This window comes from Rousettus aegyptiacus, unplaced genomic scaffold (assembly GCF_014176215.1).
Source record: "Rousettus aegyptiacus isolate mRouAeg1 unplaced genomic scaffold, mRouAeg1.p scaffold_m13_p_1, whole genome shotgun sequence".
NCBI classification, from domain to species: Eukaryota; Metazoa; Chordata; class Mammalia; order Chiroptera; family Pteropodidae; genus Rousettus; species Rousettus aegyptiacus.
This window is the reverse complement of record NW_023416284.1, coordinates 178,860,805-178,885,809: the sequence shown is the minus strand read 5'-3', so window position 1 is coordinate 178,885,809 and position 25,005 is coordinate 178,860,805. Positions and strand designations below refer to the sequence as shown.

Here is a 25,005-nt window from a genome sequence, read left to right as displayed (position 1 = left end):
TATGCAGATTACAACAGTACTTTTAAATAATTTCGTGAAATATACATACAAGATTATATATGGCTATGACAAAAGGAAATTATATGAAATGGGAAAATCTCTCTTTCCTTTATTTTTTTTTCCTATAAATATACCAATAACTAAGTGTGTGGCATATGAGGACTGTACCACTGAGATCCTGTCACTCAAGAATTATCTGTACACTCTCACTAATTATATTATTATATTCTCCTAGTAGTATAAATATTCATTCTTTTTCTTGCCTTCCTCTGTCTGCATTAATTGATAAATACACAGGCACAGGAAATCCAGATACCTTTAAGCTAACACTCAAAAAATACAAAGCATGAAATTCAAAATTGCTGCATATTGCATTTCAGTATAAACTAAAATTGAGCACCAATTTAAGAGATAACAAATCACAAATACTGTCATCTCAAATAAAAACAATTCCTTTAACATTTTTTGTTTAATACGAGAAACTATTGTATAGTCTCTTTCTGATTATTATTTATTGAACTCCAAACTACATTTTTCATTAATATTTAAGTTGATAAAGCAAACTACCTGGATCTAGTTTTGTTGTGCTCATTTCTATCTGCTGCTTTAGTTTAAAGCACATTTTCCTTTATTTCACTTTTCCACAAGCCATAAAAAAACTCATTTCTAATTCATCCGTTCGTTCAGCTTAACCTCTCTTCTCAGCAATTAAAGCACTCTGCGCATCCCTCATCTATCACACAGCCAGCTAAATAATGCATTGCGTCCCCCGCTCATCTTTTATCATCCCAAATGACAGGTATTAGCATATCTCCCCAGTCAATTACAGTGCAGCAGAATAATCACAGCATAATTGGGCGAAAGCCACTCTAATCACCAACCCTGCAAACTCGCAGAATAAAAACTGAGTGGCAGTTCAGACAGGCCTTGCTCTTGTCCATGACTCAAGCCAACAAGCCTGGCAGAACTCCATTTCCTTCCTTTTCAAACTTATCCTTTAGGGGGGTCAACTTATCCATTCATCCTACGTAAAAAGAAAAAAGAATGCATACATTCATGTATACATACGTGCATGCATTTATTAATACTTGTGTTTCCAGATGTTTGCACATACTATTAAATAGCACAGTGAAAAATTCCACTGTTGTTCAGAAAACAAATAGGCATTTTATGAATCTCGTGCCATTGGAAGTTCTATTTCATAGCTCATATTCAACAAAATATAATAGTTTTTATAAAGGTTACTCATTTACTATCAAAATGGAAGCCCTTCAAATGTCAACACGATGAAGGTACCTTTTGTAGCTTAAAAATCAGGATTTCCAGGCTTCTTTCCAAATCAAATTATTCACATATCACAGGGAATATATTTTTAATGGAATATCTTGTTATTTTTATACTGTGGCAGCATATAATAATTTTTTTAAAAAAATTATGGTGATATTAAGTACAGGTTAACATGTAACAGAAGCTTATACTTTTATAAGGGAATTAAATGAGACAAAAATAAGAATATGAGAAACTAAGAAGAAATTATAAACTTAAGATGTAATAAATTTTAAATTGAGAATGGTCAAGAAATTTGAACTTATTTTTGGAATACTTTTGATAAGTTTATTGATTTTACCATGATATTTAATGTGTAATATCCAATTCTCATTTTAAATAATCTATTCATTTAATACTCCATTCTTTACCTTCTCTCCCTCAGCGATTAAAAAAAAAAGTCATTATGAAGTAAAAATTTAATCTGGGGAAGAGCAGATGGAAGTTAAAAGGAATTTCTTATAAAAACACACAGTTTCTTATGAAGCAGCCAAATAAGTGTTTTAAACTGCCACGTGCAGCTACGAGAAAGTAAAAATTTCCGCAGGGCTTAATTTACTCCCCATCATGATCACGTAGAACATGAGTCGCATTATTCCCTGGACTTTCTTCCCCTCCCACACGTTCATCACTCCGTTTTACCTATCTACCTGAGACCACAGGAAACCCACACCTGAGGTATGCCCTGGCCTGGAGAAAGAAGGTTCCCCCACTGCCCTCACTCAGCCAGAGGTAGTGTCACCACCACCAAGCAACTTCGCAAAGTGGGCCGCAAATCACAGCACCAAGTCTCAGTGACCTGGCACCCTGGGACACACAATCACTGCACGCTGCACGGCCACTCTGGCTGTGCACAAATGAATAAATTATATGGCAAAACCCTCTGCTTCGTGATTCAATAGCAGCCACAAAACCAACAGAATTCAGGCAAGTATGAAAATTGGCCATTATTGCAACAAAGCAAAGAAGATATAAAGTCTATGACTTTAATTATTTAGAATTTGTGAGATTTTTAACCACAACTCGGTTGGAAAATTCAGTCCTTCTATACACACAAAGACACTAAAGCAATTATACGATATCAAAAAGCCAACTGTCAAAAGACCAGAGTAAAAGCAGAATTTAGACAAAACAAATAGTCTCCTAGACTTTTTCTTGCTTCCAAATTCTGTTATTTTAAAATTATAATATGAAATGTTTTATTTGCATTATTATTTCAAGAACTCTGCATGTATTTTTCTTGGCGTATCTTTCCAAATGTACCCACAGGATACATTACTTCAGTTGTAAAATGGTAATTTTATTGCTTATTGGGGAATATCTGTTACAAGTATTTATCAGTGATACATCTGGTATGCAAGTATTAATTCAACAGGTTTTTCCTTTCAAATCTGATTTTTAAAAATCATCTCCCAATATATTCCTTAATTCATATAAATGTTCTCCTTGGCTTTAAGCATCTTGCAACATATTGGCTCTTTCAACACCAGTCACTTTGACATTCTCAACTGACTTGCAAAAATTGACATGGCTTGGGTAAAAGCCAGTTTTAAGGCAGTAGGAGGGGAGGAGGAGGGTTTTCACCATCTGAAGAAACAAAACTGGCTTCAAAATTTGGCACTGGAGAGAACCTAAACCACATGCAATCAGAAGCATCCCTAATCTTCCCTAGAATAATTTCGTTGCTCCTTCCCAACAAATCGTAAGCAGCTTGATGTTTATTAATATGGTCACAGCAACTCTGTGCTGAGGCATTTCACAGGCGAGCCCAGAAACATGCCTCTAATTATTTGTGCACATCCCAAATGAACAGGTGTTTGAGGGTGCGGATAAGGAGAATGAATGTATGCATTCTTATTATTACCAGAAAATTAAGTCCTCAAAAAATAGTGCCAGAATAATGTCTCCAGGAAAAAATGGAATCAAAGTCCAGAATATATCAGTAAATAAGCTTTCTTTCAGCATAGCTCCTCTCCCTGCTTAAAAAGATCACTTTTGTGATCCACAGCACCTAAGGCCATGTTTAATTCCTAACATTCTTTTTTTTTTTTTTTTTTTTTTTACAAAAGGAAACAAGGTAAGTCTGACAAAAGCAGGCATGAACTGCACTGCAGCATGCTCCCCTCCACTTACCTGGTGACATCATTAGATGTACTTACTAGATCTGGTGACTGAAACCACGCAGTCAGGAACGCCGTCTACAAAATCTGCTATCTACCATTACCTGACAAAGCATTTGGTCTAGAAGAAATGGAGCTCCTACCACATGAAAAACCACTTGGTCATGATAAACTATTTCTGACTTTCCATAAAATGTTCTGGAAAATCATTTTTATTGAGGTATGTGGCTAACTGGGTACTTTCATGCCAATTAACCTCCATAAACATCTTGTGATTACCTAATACTTCAAACGGCACACATACACATTCCAATTGGGATAAAGAGCTTTTAAAGAAAAATAGTGTTTTCACTATTGAATGTTGATCTAAAATGATATTGGAGAGCCCTAATACACTGAACTGAACCACATGAAATTGCCAAATTAGACTATTTTGAGCTGTAAAAAGCACAACTCTGTAAGACTCAAATCTAACACAGAACTCCGGTCCTGGGAGGACTAACAAGCACTGCTATAATTTTGTATAAAGGACACTGGCCCGGGAAGCGGAACCATAGATTTTTGCTCTACTTCGCCATTACGCAGGGCCTAAAATAAGTCACATTACCTCCCTTAACCTTGTTCATTGTGAAGAAAAAAACCTGATAAATATTTTGGGTTATTTTTCCTCGTCGAGGAAAAGATGAACAAATAACTGACCCATGAATCTAAGGCTTAAGAAATTAGTCAAGGCTGCTCTAAAAGAAATTAGTAAAGGAGATTAAGGATAGGAAAAAAAGAAATTCCCATATTTTGTCTTTCTTTTGAAACATTTACTTGGCTTTATTTCATGGAAAGATTTGTTTGTGGACAAAAAATATTTATATTTTTCCCAAGACGCTGAGAATAGCTTAGACTAGTAAACTAACAGGAAGAAATCAGAAGAAAAATAAATAAGGACAGAGAGGAAGTTTGACCTAATGAATCGGGGAAAACGTGCATTATTTCAGGGCTGAAAAGAACCTTGGTGATAACAAGAAATCTGTTTTCCAATCTTATACTAGGGTTTAAAACAAAAGATAGGTCTGGTCCCTTCCAGTCAAGTAGCCTCCGTTCAAATGAGCAGGCCGGAACTGCTGCTCTGCATTTAATCTGAATTCAGAAGTCAGGGAAGACCCCAGCAACTCTCGAGCAACTCTCCCTCCTGGAGCCCGAGACCTCTCGTCAGGAAGTCTGCATCTCTTTCTCTCTTCATGGCATATGCTTTGGGCCTTCACAGTCTCTGTCTTTTCTAAATTTTATATTCATGTATTCTCTAAAGACAGATTTGAAAAAGAAGCTAAAATAGACTTTAAAAAGATAATTAAATATGACAAGCAAAACTGCAACAAAATATTACAGGTGAATATAAATAGAACATTCCCCCCAAATCTTTCCTAAATAAGAATAAAGCAGATTTGTTTTAAAATCAAACATGTAAGTGTTTGAACCACCAGCAGATGGCAGAAGAAGAGGCTGGGAAATTCTCTAACAAAAGAAGGGAACAACTCAACATGGATTCCCAGTCACGACTTCAGAACTGCAATGAATTCTTTTTCCTTCTAGAATCTTTCTTTTACAGAAAAATAGAAAATTCTTTTACCTTATCAATATGTACTCTATAATGTTAACTGAGATTCAATTACTGAAACAGTAAAGAATAAACTTGGTCTTCTACTTCTCTAAAGATTTCTAACAGATTTTCATTAAATAAAAAAATTTAAATGTAAACATAAATCCTTCATATTATGAAAATTAATGAGTTGATAAGATTATGAACTTCAAAAAGAAAATTTTTGTTGGTTTCCTTTCAATGACTGTTACTTTATATATGGATATAATGCTAAGTTATATCTACACCCACTTAGAGTTAGCCAAGTAAATTCACTAGTACACATACACCCTAGCAAGCAGAGTTGAGAAGAAACAGAGTTAATATGACTTTATAGGAAAAACAAAAGTGTTCTTCAAAAGAAGATAAATATAAGCTTTCTTGTGGTTACCTTAATTAAAGGAAAAACATTTTAACAGGTAGAATCTTATTATGCAAGGCTAAACATTCTAAATATGAAATACTGTACTGATAGCCCCCAGGCATAACCCCATGTAAATCAATGAAAGAATGATTATAAGACACCACCAGAGAGCTCCCTAATTTCAAGAGCCTGTTTCAAACTTTTCTACTCTCAAAGTCCAACGGGACAGGCCAACTTTATCTTAAGGATTTATTTTTTACTCAACACAATATCTTTTCTGTTTTACACTGCTAGAACAACAAATTCCTTTTATTCTCTACGTATCTGCTCCAATCTTCAGGTTTTTCTATCAATTAAACAAAAAGGTTGCTCTAATTGTGTTGTGTTCACACATCTTGTGTCATATGAATACTCAGAATCTTTATTTCCTAGACCAACTCTGGCCAGCAGAGCTTGCCATGAGCAGTCCAACGACACGGAACGAAATCAAAGGCTAACTGCAGAACTCGATGAACAAAGGTATTTGAGTTAATAGTGAGATAAATCGGAATCAATTGGCTGTTGGTATCAAGCAGAACTATTCAACAGTTTCAACAGCATTAACGATAAATGTATCTTCCTTCTGTCAGGCTCTACAGAGCCATGATATACAACACCAAGCTAATATATTAACCCAGGTAACGAGAGAATCAGCGAGAAAATCCCACAACAGAAACAATGCAGTAGTAATGTTAATACCAAGGATTTTTTTTGCTCTTAGCAACCACAACTGTTATACCATGTATAGAACTCTAATCAGCAATACTTATTTACTGTCAATATGGATATAAAAAGATGAACAAGATGGAGTCTCTGAGCACACAATCTTACTGGGGGAAAAATGCCACATAATGGAGCTGGGCCAGGCCATACCATGCTGTTTACCACAAACAAAAGAAAATGGAAACAAGTTGGCAGGAGAGAAACCCCAAATAAGTTGCAAAGGCAACGGCTGCTCTATGAGCTCACGGGGTGAGAGCTCAGAAGAAGTGTGTGATGCTGACGGAACACGTCACAGAAGAGGGAGGGTGTGAACTCAGTGTGGAGGGCAGGATGAACCTGAAATGCCAAGAGGATGGGAAAGCATTCGAGGGGAAGGCAAGGTATGAGGTTAGGCTCAGAGGGGGGTTAAAGGCTCAGTATAGTTAGAAGACTAAGCTAGTTGGGAGTTAGAAGGCCAGTTTGAATTAATGTTATTTTTCTCTAAGATGTTTATTCAACTGAGATACAGTTAAAAAGTAATACATAAGAGTAAACAAATTTAGCATTTACTTTAAAATTTCATTTTTAGATATTTTAAGCTTAGACTTTTCTCTAAAATAATAATAAATCTTAGGTACCTAAACTAAATACCAAAAATTATTGCCAAAAGAGAAAAGTGAGTTATATTAAACATCAACAAGAAATATTTTTAAAAATTGTACTTAAATATTCAGAGGAAGAATCATGAGACCACTAAGGTTTTCGAGTCCAGGCCCACCTCTGCTGGTGATGAGTCATGACCTTGGGGAGCAAGAGCCCTCTGACCTTCAGCTCCCTCCTCTCTAACTTGGAAGAAAGGTACATCAGAGGACCTTAAAGATTTCTTGCAGTGATAAAATCTTAGGATTTTAAGGAAGTGCAGTTTCTGGAGTAGACTCAAAGAGGGAAAACGTCGGAGGGAAGAGATGAAATTTAAGGTGGGTCCTATGACAGAGCTTTGGAGAAAAGCTCTCGCAGGGTTTGATACGCACTCCTAGGGTTCGGTTTAAATGGTGGGGCAGAGGGGACAGGCGGGCACTCTCCTTCGCTACCGGGGACTGGTGACCTCCGCTAGAGCAGAAGCTTTAAGGGTGCCCGGGAGTGGGGGCTCCGTCACCTTGTGGGCCCTGTGGTGACCTATATTTTATCGTTTTTCTTCTCTCAATCTTTTTCAGAACATGTATACTTACCCTTGGTTTTTCCTCATCATTCACTTTAAAATGACTTTCCCGCACATACATTTTTTTGTAATAGTTTTTATCAAAAATCATAAAATGAGCATAAAATTCACGATTCTGTTCTTCCAAAAAACACGCCAGCCAAAATAGTATATCAAAATAAAAATGTTTTAGATTTGTGGAATTCTAATGCCCATTTAGAAATGGAAAAGAAATGAACTAGATAGAAATACGTCTTACATATATATACATATATGTAAAGACGTATTTCTATCTACTCACCTTCCAAAAAGAACTTTTAAAATTATTTTGGTAACCAAATTATATTACTGCCAAACGAGTAAGCACTAAGGACTTACCCAAGGAAATATGTTGTACTGAACGAGATATATGTTTAAATTCACCAAGCATTCTCCTGAACTTGACTTCAAAGGTAACTGATGGCACCTACATAGTCCTCCTTCTATACCTCCACATGCAAATGAAGCCATCTTCTTCTTATAAGAACCTCTTACCAATTTAGTCACACAATTTAAGAATTACTAGCAAATGCGTACAAGTGAATCTGATAAAAACGATAGGTCTGGGAGACTGTAATTCTAAAGAACAGGTGACGGCCCCGTACTCCCTATCTCCGCGCGACTCGGCACCTCCCCCTTGGTGTCCAGCTCAACCCCTCCGCCTTCCTCGCCTCGCACGTCCCAGGGAGGAACAGGTCCTGCGGACTTCCTTACGGGTCTCTCCTCTTCCACAGGCCAGCGCAGGACCACGGTGCCTTTCACCTGGCCTACCCCAGTGGCCTTCACGGTCTCTGGCAAGCCCATCCTCCACGAAGCGGCCCAAACTGTCCAAGTTGCAAATCTAACCACTACTTGCCTTAAAACCTTTTGACAGTTTTGCATTTTCCATAGGACAAAAGTCAACTCGTTAACCTCTTCAGCCTGAGACCTCGCCACACAGCAGACTTTAACTACTTTTAGTTTCCTCTGATTTTTTCATGCTTCTCCTCCAACCTGAAAATAGCTCTTATTTTTCTGTCCTCCTGCTTTGCCTAAATATAATCCAAGCCCGCAAGCTCCACCCAGGTATGGACTTCCTAGAATACCTTCCCACCCAACTCCACCGCACTCCCACAATCCTTTGCATGCTTCCAGCCTGGAGACAACCACCCTGCAGTATAATGTATCTATCTGTTCAGGGGGCCTGCACCTACCAAGTGATTGTGAGCAACCTGAAGGCAGGAGCTGGGATTTAATTTAGTTGTGACTGGAGCACAGGAAGTCAATCACCATTTGAAGCAGGGAGAATGGTTAAGTGGATAAATGAAGCTAGAGTTATGAACCAAAAACAGCACTGATAACATTTGGTGGCTGTATTTTGTTACCCCAAAACTCGGGGGTTGGGGAGACTTTCAGTAAATCTTATTCCATGAGTAATTCGAAGTTAAAAGCCAATTAATACTAAATGAGAACTCTTGTTTTTTTGTACTATTTCTCATTCTCCACAGCAAAGAAAGAAGATCAAGAGAACACTACCACAGTCTAATCTTAATCATAATAGAAGGGAAATCTGAAATTCTGGAAGATGTAGAACCTTTGCATTTGATTAAAAAAGACGAGCCCTCTCTGCTGACCTCCGACACACCCAGGGGATCTGAGGAAACCTACATGGTCAGCTACATCAGACTACACACCTTGAGTCCAAAGGCGGTATCCTCCGGGGCCAAGACTTCAACCTGAAATCATAAGGAAAAAAATAATTTAGGCACTATCGAAATCTTCTATGAGTCTAGCCATAGACCAGAGCACAGGCCTGGAACTAAGAGTTCTGAGAAAATGGCATTCAATTTACATCAGGTGTCGAGAAAGAGAGATCTGTGAGTGTCTTCGAGAGCTGGGTATAAATCCAGGTCAACGCCCAGGTTCCGGGTTTATAACCAGGCAAGCTTTTATCAAATTAATAGATTTGCCTCATGTGGAAGTGGTGGTCTAAAGTCCTTAAAATGATCTAGTAAGTTAGGAGAATCATCCTAACTTAAATTACAAGATACTGGATACACTTTTTTGATCTTTTACTGACAGACCGTGAGGGAAAGTTATGCCTTGTAAAGCAATTTCATTGTGCTTGTGAAAGTGCTAGTAAGTGCTTGTCCTTGCTGCCTCAGAGTGGGTAGTCCCTGGAATGTTGCAGAGCGAGAGCTCCTAAAAGCAACACTCTGGAAAAGGCAGACAGCGTCTAAGCAACAAGTTGTGAAATGATGGCAAAACTTCAAAATTGCCTGTCAGTCTTATGCATTAGAAGACAGAGCTTATTAACATGAATTTTAAAAGCTGCATGGAAGGAGACGTGTATTGATAATTACTGTTTTTTAAACATAATTATTCAGTCTGGTGTATAAAGCTTTTAACTGACTGCTACGAAGTACCTATATGATGGAAAAGAGCGAGGAAAGAAGGCAGTAAAACGAATATGAATATTTTTTAAGTATCTAGGGAAGACAGTGGGGGTGGGGCGATGATATCAGACTAGTGGCTTCACTGTTGGTTTTCAACCTTTTAAAATTAGGCATTTGTAGTAGATGTTTTAAGTAGAAGGTACGCAGGCCAGTGTGTCTTGCTGAAACAAAAGTGGACACTTCCCTTGGGTGAAGGAAATACAGAAAGGAAGCTCATCTCAATAAGACTGTCATTCAGTACAAAAGTGAAGGCGTCCAAAAGAGAAATAAGGAAAAAAACTGTATTCTCCAACGGCTTTACTGAAAGTGAGGCCCACCCGCCACCTGGTCCCGGACAGAGACTGGTCTGGCGCACAAAGCAGGAGAAACGCGTGGGTGGGTGCTGAGAAGGGGAGCTGCCTCACCTGGATGAAAACCACATGTTGCTGACACCAAATGCGATTTTAGGCTAAAGACCGAAATGTTGGATCCACTGTAGCACAAAATCATTCATTATAAGACTCACTGATAGCGTTTCTGTTTACACTTGATTTCTAAAGCTAATTTTAGATTTAAAAACACGATCTTATTACAGATTTTTCGTTTGAGGGGAAAAAATACAACTATTTGCAATTTACATATACATATGCGAGCATTTCCTAAGTCTAGTCTTTTACAACACTGGGTTACCAACCTCAAAATTCTTTACATTAAAACCTCTAATCAACATTGACGACTTAAAAGAGAAAGCACAAACAACAAATTCGCTGAATCTTAACTACTATAAACACCATGACATTTACTCTTGAATTATACACAGAGATCATGTCTGCATACCTCAGTGTTAGGTACATTCACCCTGGATGTGATACTTTAATATACATGCAATTATTTTAAAAATATAAGTTTGAATTTGCAAAATCACCTCCAGAGCGAGTTCTGCATTTGCTTAACATATTTTAAAAAGGCAAAGTAGCAAAAAAATTCAATAGCAAATAGAAATCTATTTAAAGATATGGCTTTCCTGTACTTGACAGCCTGGGGTGGCGGCAAACCCAGGCTCTCCAGCCAGGCTTAGGGACTCTCCCTGTGGCTCAGGCAGCAGCTAGACAGAAACAGGCCTTGGGGCTTGGACGATGGAGGTGAGGTTCAGAGGCCCAGCCTCACCCTCCACCCTGGAGTCTAGCTCCAGGAGGGCTCAGAGACCTGTTTTGAAATTCCTAAGTATTAGCCAATCTAATAAAGCAACTTTAAAAAATTATGCTTTGTTCAAAGGCACTACAGTTTAAATACATATGCACTCTAATTCAGTATCCTTTTTATTTCATTTCTGTAAGACTTTAATTTTAATACCTACAGAAAAACAGCTGATTTTAAAAACATGAGATTAACCTCAATTGAATAAGAAAGGAAGATCAACGTCACACAAAGGTTTTCACGGAGCCGGAGGGCATCCCCCTCTAGTGGGGGCAGGGAGTATTTCAACCTTCAGCCACAGCTTCCAGGTGGGAGTCCCAGAACCTAAGTAGCAACACAAATCTGGTAAGCTTTTTTTGTTCCTTTGATCATAAATTTGAATCTCTAAAAAAAGAAAGGCATTTTATATTTCGCCAGCCCAAAACGCCTATAATTCCTACTAGGAGTAAATTTGTGTTTATCTGATGGGATTTTAGTTATTAGCCAATTATCATCAAATTAAATTTAGCTATAAAGGAGTCATGATTTTAAATTAAAATAAAAATGTACAATTGGAAAAAATTAGCACATTCCCAGTGGAAAGCTCTGATAGCAGAGGAGGAGGGCAGAAGGCCGGCAGCCTGCATTTACCTGAGTCACTAACGACGACTTTCTGGGTGTTTACTACATGAGGCCTGGGTTTCACTGAGGTATTAATACCAAGGCAAAATGTATTTAAACATTCATTAAAAAAAATAAATTCAAATTCCAGAGAAGATTTAATGGTGCCATTTTTTTTTTTTTAATTCAGTTTGGGGAGACTTAAAACTGGCAGTACTATACAAAATCATCAAGAAAAAAAGGTCAAGAGTTTTAGCAAATGTAAAATGAGGACAGAATAAGCAAGCTCTCCTTCACACAGACTCAAAGTTAACTCCGGATACCGACGAGAGAGGCAGAGCTGATGTGTGCGGGGGAGAGAGCTCTTCAGGGATCCTCAGGGCCCAGGTGTGAGAGAGGGCGGGCGGGCGTGCGTGTATGCGAGGGCAGAGCAGGGACTCCCTAGGTCCAAGATGAGGCCCTGCCCATCGAATGATGCTACAGTCGACACTTCCTAACACGAGGACCTGAAAGGATTCCCTTTGTAGAGAACTTCTGAAATCATGTGAAAGTTCCAGCTGAAAAGTTCGGCAGCAGCCAAGCCCTGTCCGGGCCCTTCGCTCCACTCAAGGACAAAACCCTTCACTTGGCTTCTCTCCCTCAGTCACTCTCTAAAGCCCCATCTGGGCCAAAAGTAAACAAGCCACTTTTATTTCCGATCATCCCACCATTAAAATCAGGAAAAAGCAGATTCATGAATTTGGAAGTAAAACTGGTCATGTTTCTTTTCTTTCTTGAATCACTTTCCAAGTCTTTTTTACTTTCACCTCTAGGCAGAAAATACTAATCTAGCAGCAATTTCATTAAAATAAAACAATGCTAAAACTATGTGCATTTTAATAATTTTTTTTCTAAAATCAGGAATACACAAAAAGAAATAAAGTGACAAATGATTTATAATCATATATTAAAAAAAACCTAATTCATAATTAAAGGAATGCAAATCCAAACTCCCAACATTATTTTTCTCACTACAGATTATTAAAGATTAAAAATTCTGATAATTACAATGTTGGAAAAGGCGTGGGAAATCACTGAGATCATAGCCTTGCACCGACGATGAGAACATACATTTAGAATGAAGTGTAATTTGGCAGTATCCATCAAAATGCACATGCACATGATTAAGTGTTAACCCCCCAAATCCCACTAATATTCAACTGCAAAAATGAAAGATTTACAAAGCTGTTTACTGGAGTTTTTTGTAACAGTGAAAAGCTGACAACTATCAAGCAAATGTCCATCGACAAGGGAGTGTTTAATAAATGATAATACAGTCAAGCAATAGAATACTGTGCTGCTATAAAACAGGAAGTAACTGTGTGCAGGTAAGATTTCTATGATACTACATTAAATGAAATAAGTCAGAATATGTAGTGTAAGCTACACCTGTGTTTAGAAGAAAAGCGAGAGTCAGTATATGCTTGATCTGCTTTCGCCATTTCTAGAAAGATATGCAAGAAACACATCGGTGATTGTCTCAAGGGAGAGAACTTATTTTTCATCATATTTTGTCTTAAAATGCAATAATTTTTTTTTTTGCCAAGTGTATCTGTTTCTTGCTCAACTAAAAGTGGCTAACAATATAAGCCAGTAACATTAAAAATTATTAAATGTCAATAGTACTCATGGATATGTAAATAAACGTCTTATCTTTCAAGTTGGTACAGAATGCAAATATAGTAGTCAATGCCTGTGTGTACAGAACCCTCAACACTTATGATGGGTATGCCAATAAGAACAGCCCTCCCAGAAAACACTTTTTATCATACATCAAGAGAAATTAATCTTTGTGATGTAATTTACCATCAATTATTTCTATAATAAGTATCTGTACTACGGCATCGTTTGAAAGAACAAATTACAAAAAATGTGCAAAAATAGGGAATGGTTAAATAAAGCACGGTATAATCATATGCTGGACTCTTATATAATCATAAAAAACTGCTTTCAGAAAATATAGGAAAATGCTCATGACATGTTAAACTATAAAAGTAGAATTAAAAATAGAAATTTAATTATAAATATTGAAATCTATCCATTTGTTTCCTCATGCCTTCTAAAATATGTGCCATGCTGGAAGATGTCTTCTCCGCTCCAGGATTTTTGAAATAGTCACTTATGTTTTCTTTTAATAAATCTGACTTTATTATTTTTACATTTAATTATCTGATCCATCTATAAGTTACTCTTAAAGGACAAGGGGAAAAGGTGACTCAGTTTTCCATTTGAATGACTGGGATGCAGAATAACCCCCTACTTTCTTCAGTAACCAGAGATATCCTATCTTCACCATAATTAAACAGTGAAATGATATAAATTTTGCCTCTAATTCCAGGTAGGGATGAAAAGCAAAATTACTTATGAGGTATTCAACTCAAAGTGAGATGGGAGTAAAGGGAGGAGATTAATAATAATCAACAAGAGCCTGATTGAATTTTCAGTCACAATATTTGTCCACAAGTACTAAAAATTCAAATGCTCTTGGGAAAAAAAAATTTGCCTAGATAATTCAAAGGATTAAAATATTATTTTACTTACAGGTTACTGTGTCTGCTTTGGTTGGCTCAAGAAGATCAATATTCCAACAGAACCTATTCCATTAAGCAATAATCCAACTACAACCTATTCCATTAACTTATACCTACATTTTAAGGAAAAGCAGATTCATAAATAAACTGCTCAAAACCATGTCCCAGAATTTAGAACAATTTACACTGCAAGACAAGCTCCTCCCCACCCTACCACCTTCTGGCTCGCACTGGGCTTCAAAGTTTTAATTTTAGGAAGCAAGGAAGTTGTTTTGTCTTTTCTTTATTATTATTGTTACTTTTTACTACTAATATTATCATTATCTTTTTTTGTAATCTATTAAAAAAAAACGCTTAAAAAAACATGTAAAACCTTGACAGCATTCTTCTCTTATTAATTGTCCTCATTCTCCTTATTAGCACGTATAGGCCACATGACAGCTCAAGGACACGGCCTGCTAAAACTGCTCAGCATTTGGTCAGCTCGTAATAGAACATATAATGATGCCTTCTACTGTTAAATGCTACCGAGCAGAATAAACATTCTCTTAATATATTTAAAAATTAAGAACTTGTCCCTATAAAGGGAACCAATAAATATTAATAACAATGATAAATTTCATCTATGCAAACAAAAAGCATTTGTCACACTTAATACCAAGTATATGATTTCAAAACAAACATGGCTGTATTATAATTACACTTTTCACTACAATTGTTATACTCACATTATCTTCTATACTAGGCTGTTAGCTGTATCTTCATTTCCTAGGCTGTTAAATTTAAAACAAAGGTGGTCAACACTGTGGTCAAACTTCTCTAATTATGTCTCTAACTGAGTGAGGATACCCTCACTTAATGGTATGGCTTAGAGAAAAGAGACCCTGAGTACAGCACAGAGTGTGCAAAACACTATGCAATGTGACTTTATACAGCTCCTTCCATCAAAAGATGGAGACTGTTTCTCTACTTATCTAATCTGGGATGGACATGTGATCTGCTTGGATCAATAGAATGCAGGAACAGAAATCATATTGTACCACTTCCAAGTCTAAGATTCAGGAGGCAATGCATACTTCTAGTCATCGTCTTTAAAGTCAACTAGCCACACGTGAACAAGCCCAGGCTAGTTTGCTGGAGGACAAGGTTCTGTGACCACATCACCCTAGCCAAGAGCCAGCCAACTCCAAGAAGCCTAGCCACTTAGCTGATCAGTAGCAGATTGAAAAAGGGAGAATGAGCTCAGCAGAAACCAGAACTACTCAGTCCCAGGACAGACTGTCAAATTGTAAGATTGTGAGCTAAATAAATGGTGGTTGCTCTGAGCACTAAGTTATGGGTTGGTCTGTTGCGTAGCAGAAGCTAATACACAATTCGGCTTAAATAAAAACTTGGTGTCAGGAATTTATGGCAGAGTTCCAGGGAAAGACGTCATGCTACTAAAGGCAGTTCCAAAGGCACTTAATAGGATCTACAGTCACTATCTACATCTCCAAGCCCTATTTTAAAACAAAGATTGTCGTACCATAAAATTCTACCTCAATTCTTTGTACGGTCCACAAGAAGCTGGACGGCGTGGCTTCCGCTCGCCTCACTGACCTCCAGTGCTACCTCTCTCCCTCCATCCACAGTGTCTCAGCTACACCGGCTTCCTCTCTATTCCTCAGTGACCCTTTCTCACCTCAGGACCTTGGCGCTGGCTGTTCTCGTCTCCCGAAACCCTCTGCTACCGGATTTTCCTATTACGGGTCCCTTATCACTCACACCTCAGTGTAAGGGTCACCTCCACACAGAGCCCCTCTCCCTCTCTTGTATTACTACTTGACGTCTGCTTGTTTATCCCTTTACTAAAATATATATTTCACAAGAGCAGAGGCTCAATAAATAACTGTTGAATAAGTGTGTATGAATGAATGTTGAGGATTGTAAAACAAACAATAAAATAGAAACACCTATTTATTAACCCAGATTTGAAACACCTCGTTACGCCACTGGTGTAGATGTAACAAGACGTAAAACATGCTCCACCTAATATGACTATGTAAATTAAAGTCTCATGTACCATTTGGCTGATGATATACATACTTGCACTCATCCAAGAGTTATTAAAAAACAAAGCCCACTTTTACTATATTTAATGATATATATGGATTCGATGCATTTGTCTCTCTAGCCAAGTGTACTTTAAACTCTTTTAAAAGGTTTAGGTTTTCAAATTGATGGCAATGAAGGAAGTATGTTGCTCATATAGATCTTTTCTATTTGTGAATTAAAATGTAATGATTCTTTCAGAATTGTACCAAAAAATAATTACACTCAATACTTTAAAAAGAACACTCATAGTTCATCCTTACAAAGTAAATTTTTAAGTGAATTTCAATAAAACTTGAGCTTTGCATCTAGGCTGGCTGACTACAACACAGCAGAGGGAAAGAATTCCCCGCGCGTGTGACGACACCAGCCCTGGGGAGGCGCGCGGGCACAGCATCACGCATGCTCCACAGACGCGCCACAGCGGCCCAAGCGTGAGCCCATCGGTGACGTGTTTGCACGTGTCGGGGGCATACAGAACACTACGCCTATGAGAAATCACATGCATAAAAGATAATCATTTCTATATTCCCAGTGTTTATTAAGAAATGTAGACTATGGAATCATGAAATATATAGACCACTATGTATGTATCGATTCATGATTTAATTTAGCTTTTCCAATACAACCAATGTATGTACAACAAATAATATAAATTTATAAACGAAACTTTTTAAAACATCGGACTTTCAATAAAGGCAATGCTTTCATATTTACCTTCAGATCTTCCTGTAAATCATATTTTATTACAGCAGAAAGTATATTATGGTAAAACACTAATTATTCATTATATCATCATTTCTATGCGATTGCTTTTCCTGTATACTTCAAGTTAAAATCTATTTCTTATTAATATTTTCTATACTTATTCATAAGTTCTAAGAGGCTGATCAAGAACTATAAAAGTTATAGGAGTCCATGCAGTTCAAAAGTTTAAAACTTTTAACATTAAGTAGATGGCAGTTATCTAAACTTTATAAAAATTAAGATAATACTATATTATCTCATCTTCCACTGTATCATATACATTGTGAATTGTCAAATTCAATGCTGTCTTAAGCAATATTTCCCTCTTTACCCAAGTATCCACTCATTTAATATCACAAATCGATATTAAAAGTTTATCAAATTTACTACACTACATTTACAATTTTACTATATTATAGTTTAATCAAATGCTCTATAAACGTAAGCCAATAACAAAACCTTGTTTTCTAATTTAAATTACATTTCATAAAGAGGAAAAAACTGTATTTTAAAAATAAGTGGATAAAGCTACTAAGATAATGAAAGTTGAAAATTTAGCTAAAGTACTAGCTGACCAGACTTGCCCTCCGCTCCTAGTCCCGCCTATCACTAAGGTCAGCTCAGAACAGCAAGCTGAAAGCTGTCATGAAACCACTGTGCAGAAGAGTCAGGTGGGCAGGCTGTGGAGACTCGTGCGTGAAGGCCACGTACAAGGTACTACCACGTCTAAGGGGAGGAGGTGCGACGAAGACGACTCTGATTAGATGAGAATGGAAGGAAGTTTTAAAAACAGAAACACTTTTAGATCAACAAATTATATACTTCTATTACTGCCTCCGAATGTCTGTTGCACATTATGAATTTGATTCTGTCTCTGGTTTCTTTCTCTGCTGCCCTCCCCCCGTCCACATATCCCTGACCCCCTCGACTGTCAGCAGGGTCTACATGTAAGAAAAATGACAGATGAAAAAAACTTCTCTTTTACCCTACAATACTTCTACCAAAACAGACTGGTTTTAAAAACACTGAAATAGTGGTTATAACCAGACTTGAAAGCCTTTCGAAGCTTAAATTAAATTGTTGAGGACTACCTTCATTATCAACTTGGAACAGAAAGACAACTCAATAAGAGAGAGAAAAAGAATATAAAGTTAGTTATACTTGCATTTAACCACAAACCTTTACCTTTTACCTTAAAACTAATCCTTGTTTCAGATGGGACTTATTTTGAAAAATCTACCTATTTGATTAGGTAAACTAGTTAATGCAAAATTAAGGAGTCTCTAGGGAAGACAACCACTTTTTACCTCTCACGGGTCCCCAAAGCGCGCTTCGTCCAAGAACCTAAACTGAACGGGCTCCACGCCAATCGTGGCACCTCCTTTGTTCTCTTGCACGAACCGTTTCAGACTGGCCTTATCTGCCAAAGGCAACAATAACGAACATTTTAAACCAAGACTCTCAGTATGTGAAGGAAACTGAGGCTAGTACAGGAAGTTCTGGAAGAGGCAAATTAAGAAAAAGAGTTGATGTTTTCAAGGCAACTAACTGCCAGCATGCCACTGCTCCGCTCTGCCCCTCTTCCTCTCTCCAAAATAAGCATGTCATCTAAAAAAGCTGTGTGAGAAAAAGAGGAAGCCTTCAAAAATAGGTATTAGTTGTGTGGAAACGCTTTGCTACTCAGTTTATTTTATGCCATTTTGAGTTCAAAATCGTTCAGTATTAACGTTCTAGTATACAGGACCATAAAGGCTTTGTCTCTAAAGAATCTCCATTCTTGACCAGTTGAAAAATACTGATAATTCAAAAGATGGGCATAAACTGGGAAGATAAGTGCATCTGTCTGCTCACTTCAGACGTGGGTGTCTGAGGACCCACGAAGCTGAGGTCAGACTGGGAGCAACGAACAACCCTGAAACAGCACAGCCACAGAATCGAGATCGGCTCAAAGGAGAAGACAGGCCCTGCGTTTGCTGGCGACGTTCATCTGTAACTGCTTTATTAAGAAAAACCACTACACATCAAGGGGCATGTCTTGACACGAAATAATAAAGTCACTTTCTAAAATGCTAGTGACATATGATTACAGAGCTCCCCTGAAGAATAAATTATTGAGGAGGAATCCTCTGCTTCCACCACAGACAGTAATTTGTTTAAGCATGTGGGATTCAAATAAGAGAACTGATTTTTTAAAATAATCTATTGCAACAAAATAATGCAGCCACTTTGGAAAGAGTTTGGTAGTTTGTGCCAAGGTAGAAGTGGTCCTATCGCATGATCCAGAAAGACACTTCCGGGGGCTAACCCCGGAGAAACGGAAACACGTGCACTTGAAAAACTGCATGAAAACAGTTACAGAGGCTTTGTCATTGTCAAAAGCTGCAAACAATCCCAATGTCTATCAAGCAGTGATACACAAAACTATAAACCACATTCCTACAGCGGGCAACTACGCACCGACGAAGAAAGGATTAACTACTGACATAAGCTACAGCACGATGAATCTCAAACGTATCACGCTAAGTCAAAGAAACTAGACTCAAAAGGCCACCTACTATGTGATTCCATTTCTTCGACATTCTGAAAAAGATAACACTACGGGAAAGGAAAACAGATCAGTGGGTGCTAGGAGCTGAGTGTGGCAGAGGGAGAGGCTGACTATAAAAGGGTGAGGGAAGTCTTTTAGAGGTGATGCTAATGTTCCACTAGAAACGTTCTAAGGTTCTAGCAGAATACCATTCTTTACATGTTATCATGTTTTGTATTTCGCAACATGGTAATCCTTGGCACTCAGAAAATTTTACCTTTTCCAAATATACTAGAATTAAAATAATATTCCATAGTTTTTCATGCTAAAAATGCCTTTGCTTTTCATTGTACATATCTTTTACTTACTCTGTTTTGTTTTGATAAAGTGTTCTAGATTGTAGAGTTGAAACTTTCAGTTGATAATTTCTAAAGATTTCCTGTAAGATTTGGCAGTTGCTAGATTTTTCTACTAGGGGGCGGGGGGGGGGTTTAAATATTTTTGTGTGGTCAGGAAGAAACAAATTTAGGTTGTTTTCTGAAGATAGAGTTAATTTATCTAACAAAAATCTTTGTCATTTAATACAACTGTATATAAATTTATACTTCAACATGAAAACCAACAAATCAACATAAAACCAAACTAAGGTCAACACTAAAGTTAAAATATTATGTACAGGTTGAGACATGAAAATACTATATAAGCTTCAAATCCAAACTACAGCAACATTAAAGTAGTGTGTATAAGTTTAAAAAAAATTATACGACCTTCAGATCTGATGCATGACACTAACCTCTTCATAACCGTATTTTCATTTATAGCTCAGAAAGTCTGAAGTTCAATTTTTAAAATCCAAATCTTAAAAAAAAAAACTCTTAAGGGACCACATATTTACATATCTTTGGTAAGTCGGTCCCATAATTCTAGATGTATGAGGAAATTCAGTTACTGAGCCTATACCATGAAACTGTTTTGAGATAGAAAAAGTAGCAAAAGGGTTGGAATACAGTTTCGAGGTTTAAAAACTGGACTTTTGGTCTGAAACATCTACTCTTAATAGTCCCTTTTAACGTTTTTGTATTAAGTAGACTATTTTGCTCAAATTCTTTATATCTTTTTAAACAAAAATGAGGTTTCTGAAATAAACAATGTACAGCCAAACTTAAAAAGAAATCAGCTATCTGGCAGCAACAATTGTCATGTTTTACTGAGACTTTATAAATGACTCTGGCCAAAGATTTCCAGCAAGATTAAATTTTTGTCTAGGCCAGTGGTTCTCAACCAGGAACAATTCTACAAATAACACCCTCACCTCCCCAATCCAGGAGACATTTGACAATTTTTAGGAATAATTTTGGTCATCACAACTTGGGGGTATGGTGGGGATTTGTTCCTGGTAACTACTGTGTAACTACAATGCAAAGGACAGCTTCTTTATAACGATGAATCAATGGGCCCAAAATGTCAATGGTACCAAAGCTGAGAAAACTTAGTCCAGAGGTGGAATATCCTAACTACTAAATATTCAGAGGTATAAGCACAGGAAGATCCTGGTTCAAATCATTTCAGTCTCAGGAATACAGACAGTGTTTGGGATGAAAGGAATCCTAATTGCTGAAACAGCGAAAATGCCAGTCACTGTTTTCCCCGTAGAAAGGTTACAGAACCAGGCAAGGTTCCACAAAGCAGAAGTAAAATGCTGTAAAACAAATTTTTTGTTCAGAATGAAGCTCTTGAGTTCAGTGACAACTTTGCACAGGCAATAAATCTACTCATATGAAATGTGAGCTCAATGCCATATTTTATTTTTAAAAGAGGAGTAGGGTAGTTGTACCAATTATAATACAAATTCACTATTTTAAAAAATGGGGAACTGGGTAAAGACGAAAGTAAAAATAAGCTCTGAGGTCACTAACACCTGTTAACATGTGCATATATGCATGCATGTATGTTTGCATGGGTGCTTCTTAGCCCTATCCACCATCTAAATGCAAAATTAGTCAAATTAGACATTTGCTTGAAATCTGTTAAATCTATTATTTACTTTAAGGTTCACTTTAAAAAACGTGGGTGAGTGCAGGACTCATACTCACTAGGAAATTTGATAGGCAAAGTATAACTTCAGAATTTGTTATAAATCAGGCAAATGCCTAGAGCAAACAGAAACTGCTCTTAGTGGGCATAAATGACTATCCGAATTGGCATGTCTTTTGTGTTAACAGTTATTTGTGTCAGGATCTTAAAATCTAAGACTTTCTGGACAACATTGGAATGGTGACTGCTAAGTAAAGCTTGATGTACTTGTAAGTTCAGATGCATGTTCACCAATGGGGCTGGGGCCTGAGCATGTAACCACAGAATATGCTGGGATCATGAGAGGTGAAATGGTTGTTTATTCCTGTCACACTGTTTTTAAATTCCATCAGCTTATGTGAAAGTGTGTTCTGTTTTCTTTTACAATTACTACATATGTACCGTTTCTGAAATACACAGAAAATTAAGCCTTTCTATCAATTCAATATTTACCAAGCTAAGGAGTTGAAAGTTTGTCAATCCCAAACTCGTGGACCTAAATCAATTTAACCACTAGTACACAAGATTGTAGCTCAAAACCTAAAAAAAGCTGCTAATCTTGGCCCACTAACCGTTTACCCTAATATCGCATTTGCTCTTTGTACTCACTATAATGGGAGGAGGGGTGGGGAGTACAACAATATATCTTGGTATATGATTCTCCCTTTTGACACTCAAATATTGATTTAACTTAATTTAAAATGGAACTGACAAGTGTCATAAGAGACCAGTAACAATCAAGATTAGAAATGTCCCTACTATAATCTATCATTTTTATAAAATCTCATTTTTATACATTTCACAGGTGAAAATATTATGTATTTACACAGCAAACAGGCATAAAGGCATAAAGCAAACAGCAGAATGTTAGTATTCAAAACTTATTTCTGAGATCCTGCCTCTATGTCACTATTGATAAACTCAAAACTGCATTCCCATAATAGAAATAGATCCTCTGTTAAATTTCTAGAATTCCAAGTTGATTTGAGTGATAGGGCACAACTTCCTACCATGTAGGAAGCTATTTACACAAACAGTAAACAACCGGGTAAGTAATAAACAGACTTTAAAAATTATGTAATCCATGGAGTGGAATAAGAGAAGTTTAAAAAACGAGTGGCCATAGTTAATTACTACTAGTTGGATTCAGTGCATGTCTTAATGTACTATAGTTTTGGCTCATTTACCTTGAAAATGTCAAAGGTGTCTAGATTTCAACATTCTACTTAAAACTCCTACACAAGGAGACCAATAAGAACACCCAATGATCCCTAAGTCTTCATGTCAGAGAATGGCTGAAAAAGGAGAAAGGCAATATTCGCAAAAGACTCTTGCATTTAATTAAGAACAGGAAAGCACATGCAAGAGAAGAAACTTTACAAGCTAAGACTTTTCTCAGCTTTAAAAAAAAATGCTGCTGTGAGTTGGTTTTCCCGCCAAGAAAGGTTGATGATGATGAGGATGGACTTCGCTCCAAGAAGCATTATCACACAAACGGAAACCTGTCTGAGCAGCCCCGGCCTGGGTCGGTCCTGCTCCTGACAACTCTGAGCCCTGAGGCAGCCAATGGAGGAGCAGCCCCGCCTCTTACCCAGCCTGGTCTCTCACCAGCCGGCCTGGAAGAGTTCCTGTAGGCCTGGGCTACAGGCTCCACCCCACCCCTGCCCGTCAACCCCGCCCCTCGCCCACAGAAGCAGGGCCCCGCCCTGCACTGGAAGCCCAGCTGCGCTGACCCCGCCCCTCGCCGCCAGCCCCGCCCTGTTATTGTCAACTAGGCTGAGCCGCGGCCCCGCCCCCACACTCCACCCTCGGCCACCTGTACTGCCCAGGATTTAGGGGCCTGGGCTGCCCCCCCCACTCCCCCCCCCCCCCGCCTCTGCCAGCCGGCCCCGCCCCTCGCCCACAGAAACCGGCCCCGCCCTGTGTTTGGTGGCCTGGGCTCTACTTAGACCCTGTGTCCTTCCTCCCCTGCAATTTTCTGTGCTTTTCCAGCATCAGGCATTCGTTTTAATTTCGCAAAATGAACTGCAGCTCATCAAGTCCCGGAAATGGGCGGTGGTGTTTCTTTTGGGGTGGTGGAGAAGGGGTAAAAGAGAGATGCACCAAAAAAAGTAGAGGAGAAAAGAAAAATGCAGATTTTGCCTTTGCCAAGCCAAAGGGAAGAAGAGGTTAAGGAGCAAACGAAGCAATTTCGGGTGGAATCGAGGCTAGAAGTGGCACAGGAATGAACGCTCTTCGCCTTCCTCACCCCCGCGAGTGTTTCAGTTAAATGTTAAGCTATGCCAGCAGAAACTTCACGAAACCATGTCTGACAGGGCGCTGGGCACCTCCTGCCTAGATGCCAGTCTTCCGGCTCGCAGAGAGCGCTACGCGGGGCGGCCGGGGCGCCCGCCCACGGGGGAGAAAGGGCCCGGGCGCCTTCCAGTCCCGGGGACCATGGCCCCGAGGCCCGGCAGGCAGGGGCAGGCTGGCGAGTCGGGCTGAAGGACCCCCAGCCGTCCGCGCACACAGCCGACACCCGAGGGGGGCCCGGGCGGGGCGGGGCGCGGGCGGCCTGCCGGGAACCCTGCCCGCGGGAGCGCGCCCGCCGCAGCCTCTTGCACAACCTCGCCCGACGCGGCCCTGCCCACGGCTGCTCCTCCGCGGCCTCCAACCAGAAAACTCCTCCGTGATTACCGGGGTTCAAGGTGGCGAGGAGTTTCTGAACTTGCTTAATCATTCACCCCCCGCCCCCAACTCTTTCAGGCTTCTTTTTTGTATTTCCTTCCTAAACGTCGGCCTCTCTCCCAAACTGAGTGCCAAATCAAATCACTGGATATATAAATTGTAAAACATAGATCTTGGTCATGAAAAGGAAAGTAATTGTTTTTAATGCACAGAAAAATGAGAACTAATAATAAGGCTCGTGGCTAGAAAGGGATCATCTCTCTTTCAAACATTCAACACTCTTCAAAGACAGTTACTGGCAAGGAATAAAAATAGATAAACTGTTAGGAAGGTGAACGATTAACTCAGACACTGACGGGCAGGCCAACGAGGAAAGAGGGAAAGTAGGAGGGGAGCAAGCGGGAGCCCGAGCCACAGAGAGGAGCAGAGGGACCAGCACACAAGAGGGCGGGCCGGGCCGGGCAGGGCAGCGGCTCTGCGCTGGCCAGCGGCACTCAGACGCGTCTGGAAGGTTAGTGCGTCTTTGAGGGCAAATGATACAATTTTGAGGAAATTGTTAGTTTTAAATCACCATGTGTAATATTTCGAATCTCGGTTTGAATAAGAGAAATGGCTACAATCAGGCTTTATTGTTGTCTGCACGATATCGTTTCTTAGTTAACCCTACCTAGTATTACAGCACCGACAATATTAATAACAGA

At 38.7% G+C, this 25,005-nt stretch overlaps 1 protein-coding gene across 11 annotated transcripts in view; it reads right to left on the bottom strand.

Moving 5' to 3' along the window:
* ARID1B (AT-rich interaction domain 1B) overlaps positions 1–25,005 on the bottom strand; it is a 376,686-nt gene that overhangs the window by 141,117 nt on the left and 210,564 nt on the right. For 7 of the 11 annotated variants that reach the window (XM_036223077.1, XM_036223066.1, XM_036223086.1 and 4 more), the window contains exon 5: positions 9,092–9,133. The exons of the other annotated variants lie outside the window; for them this stretch is intronic. In XM_036223077.1, the coding sequence (XP_036078970.1) occupies positions 9,092–9,133 (42 nt within the window). The remainder of the gene's footprint in view (positions 1–9,091; positions 9,134–25,005) is intronic. 11 annotated transcript variants of the gene reach the window in all.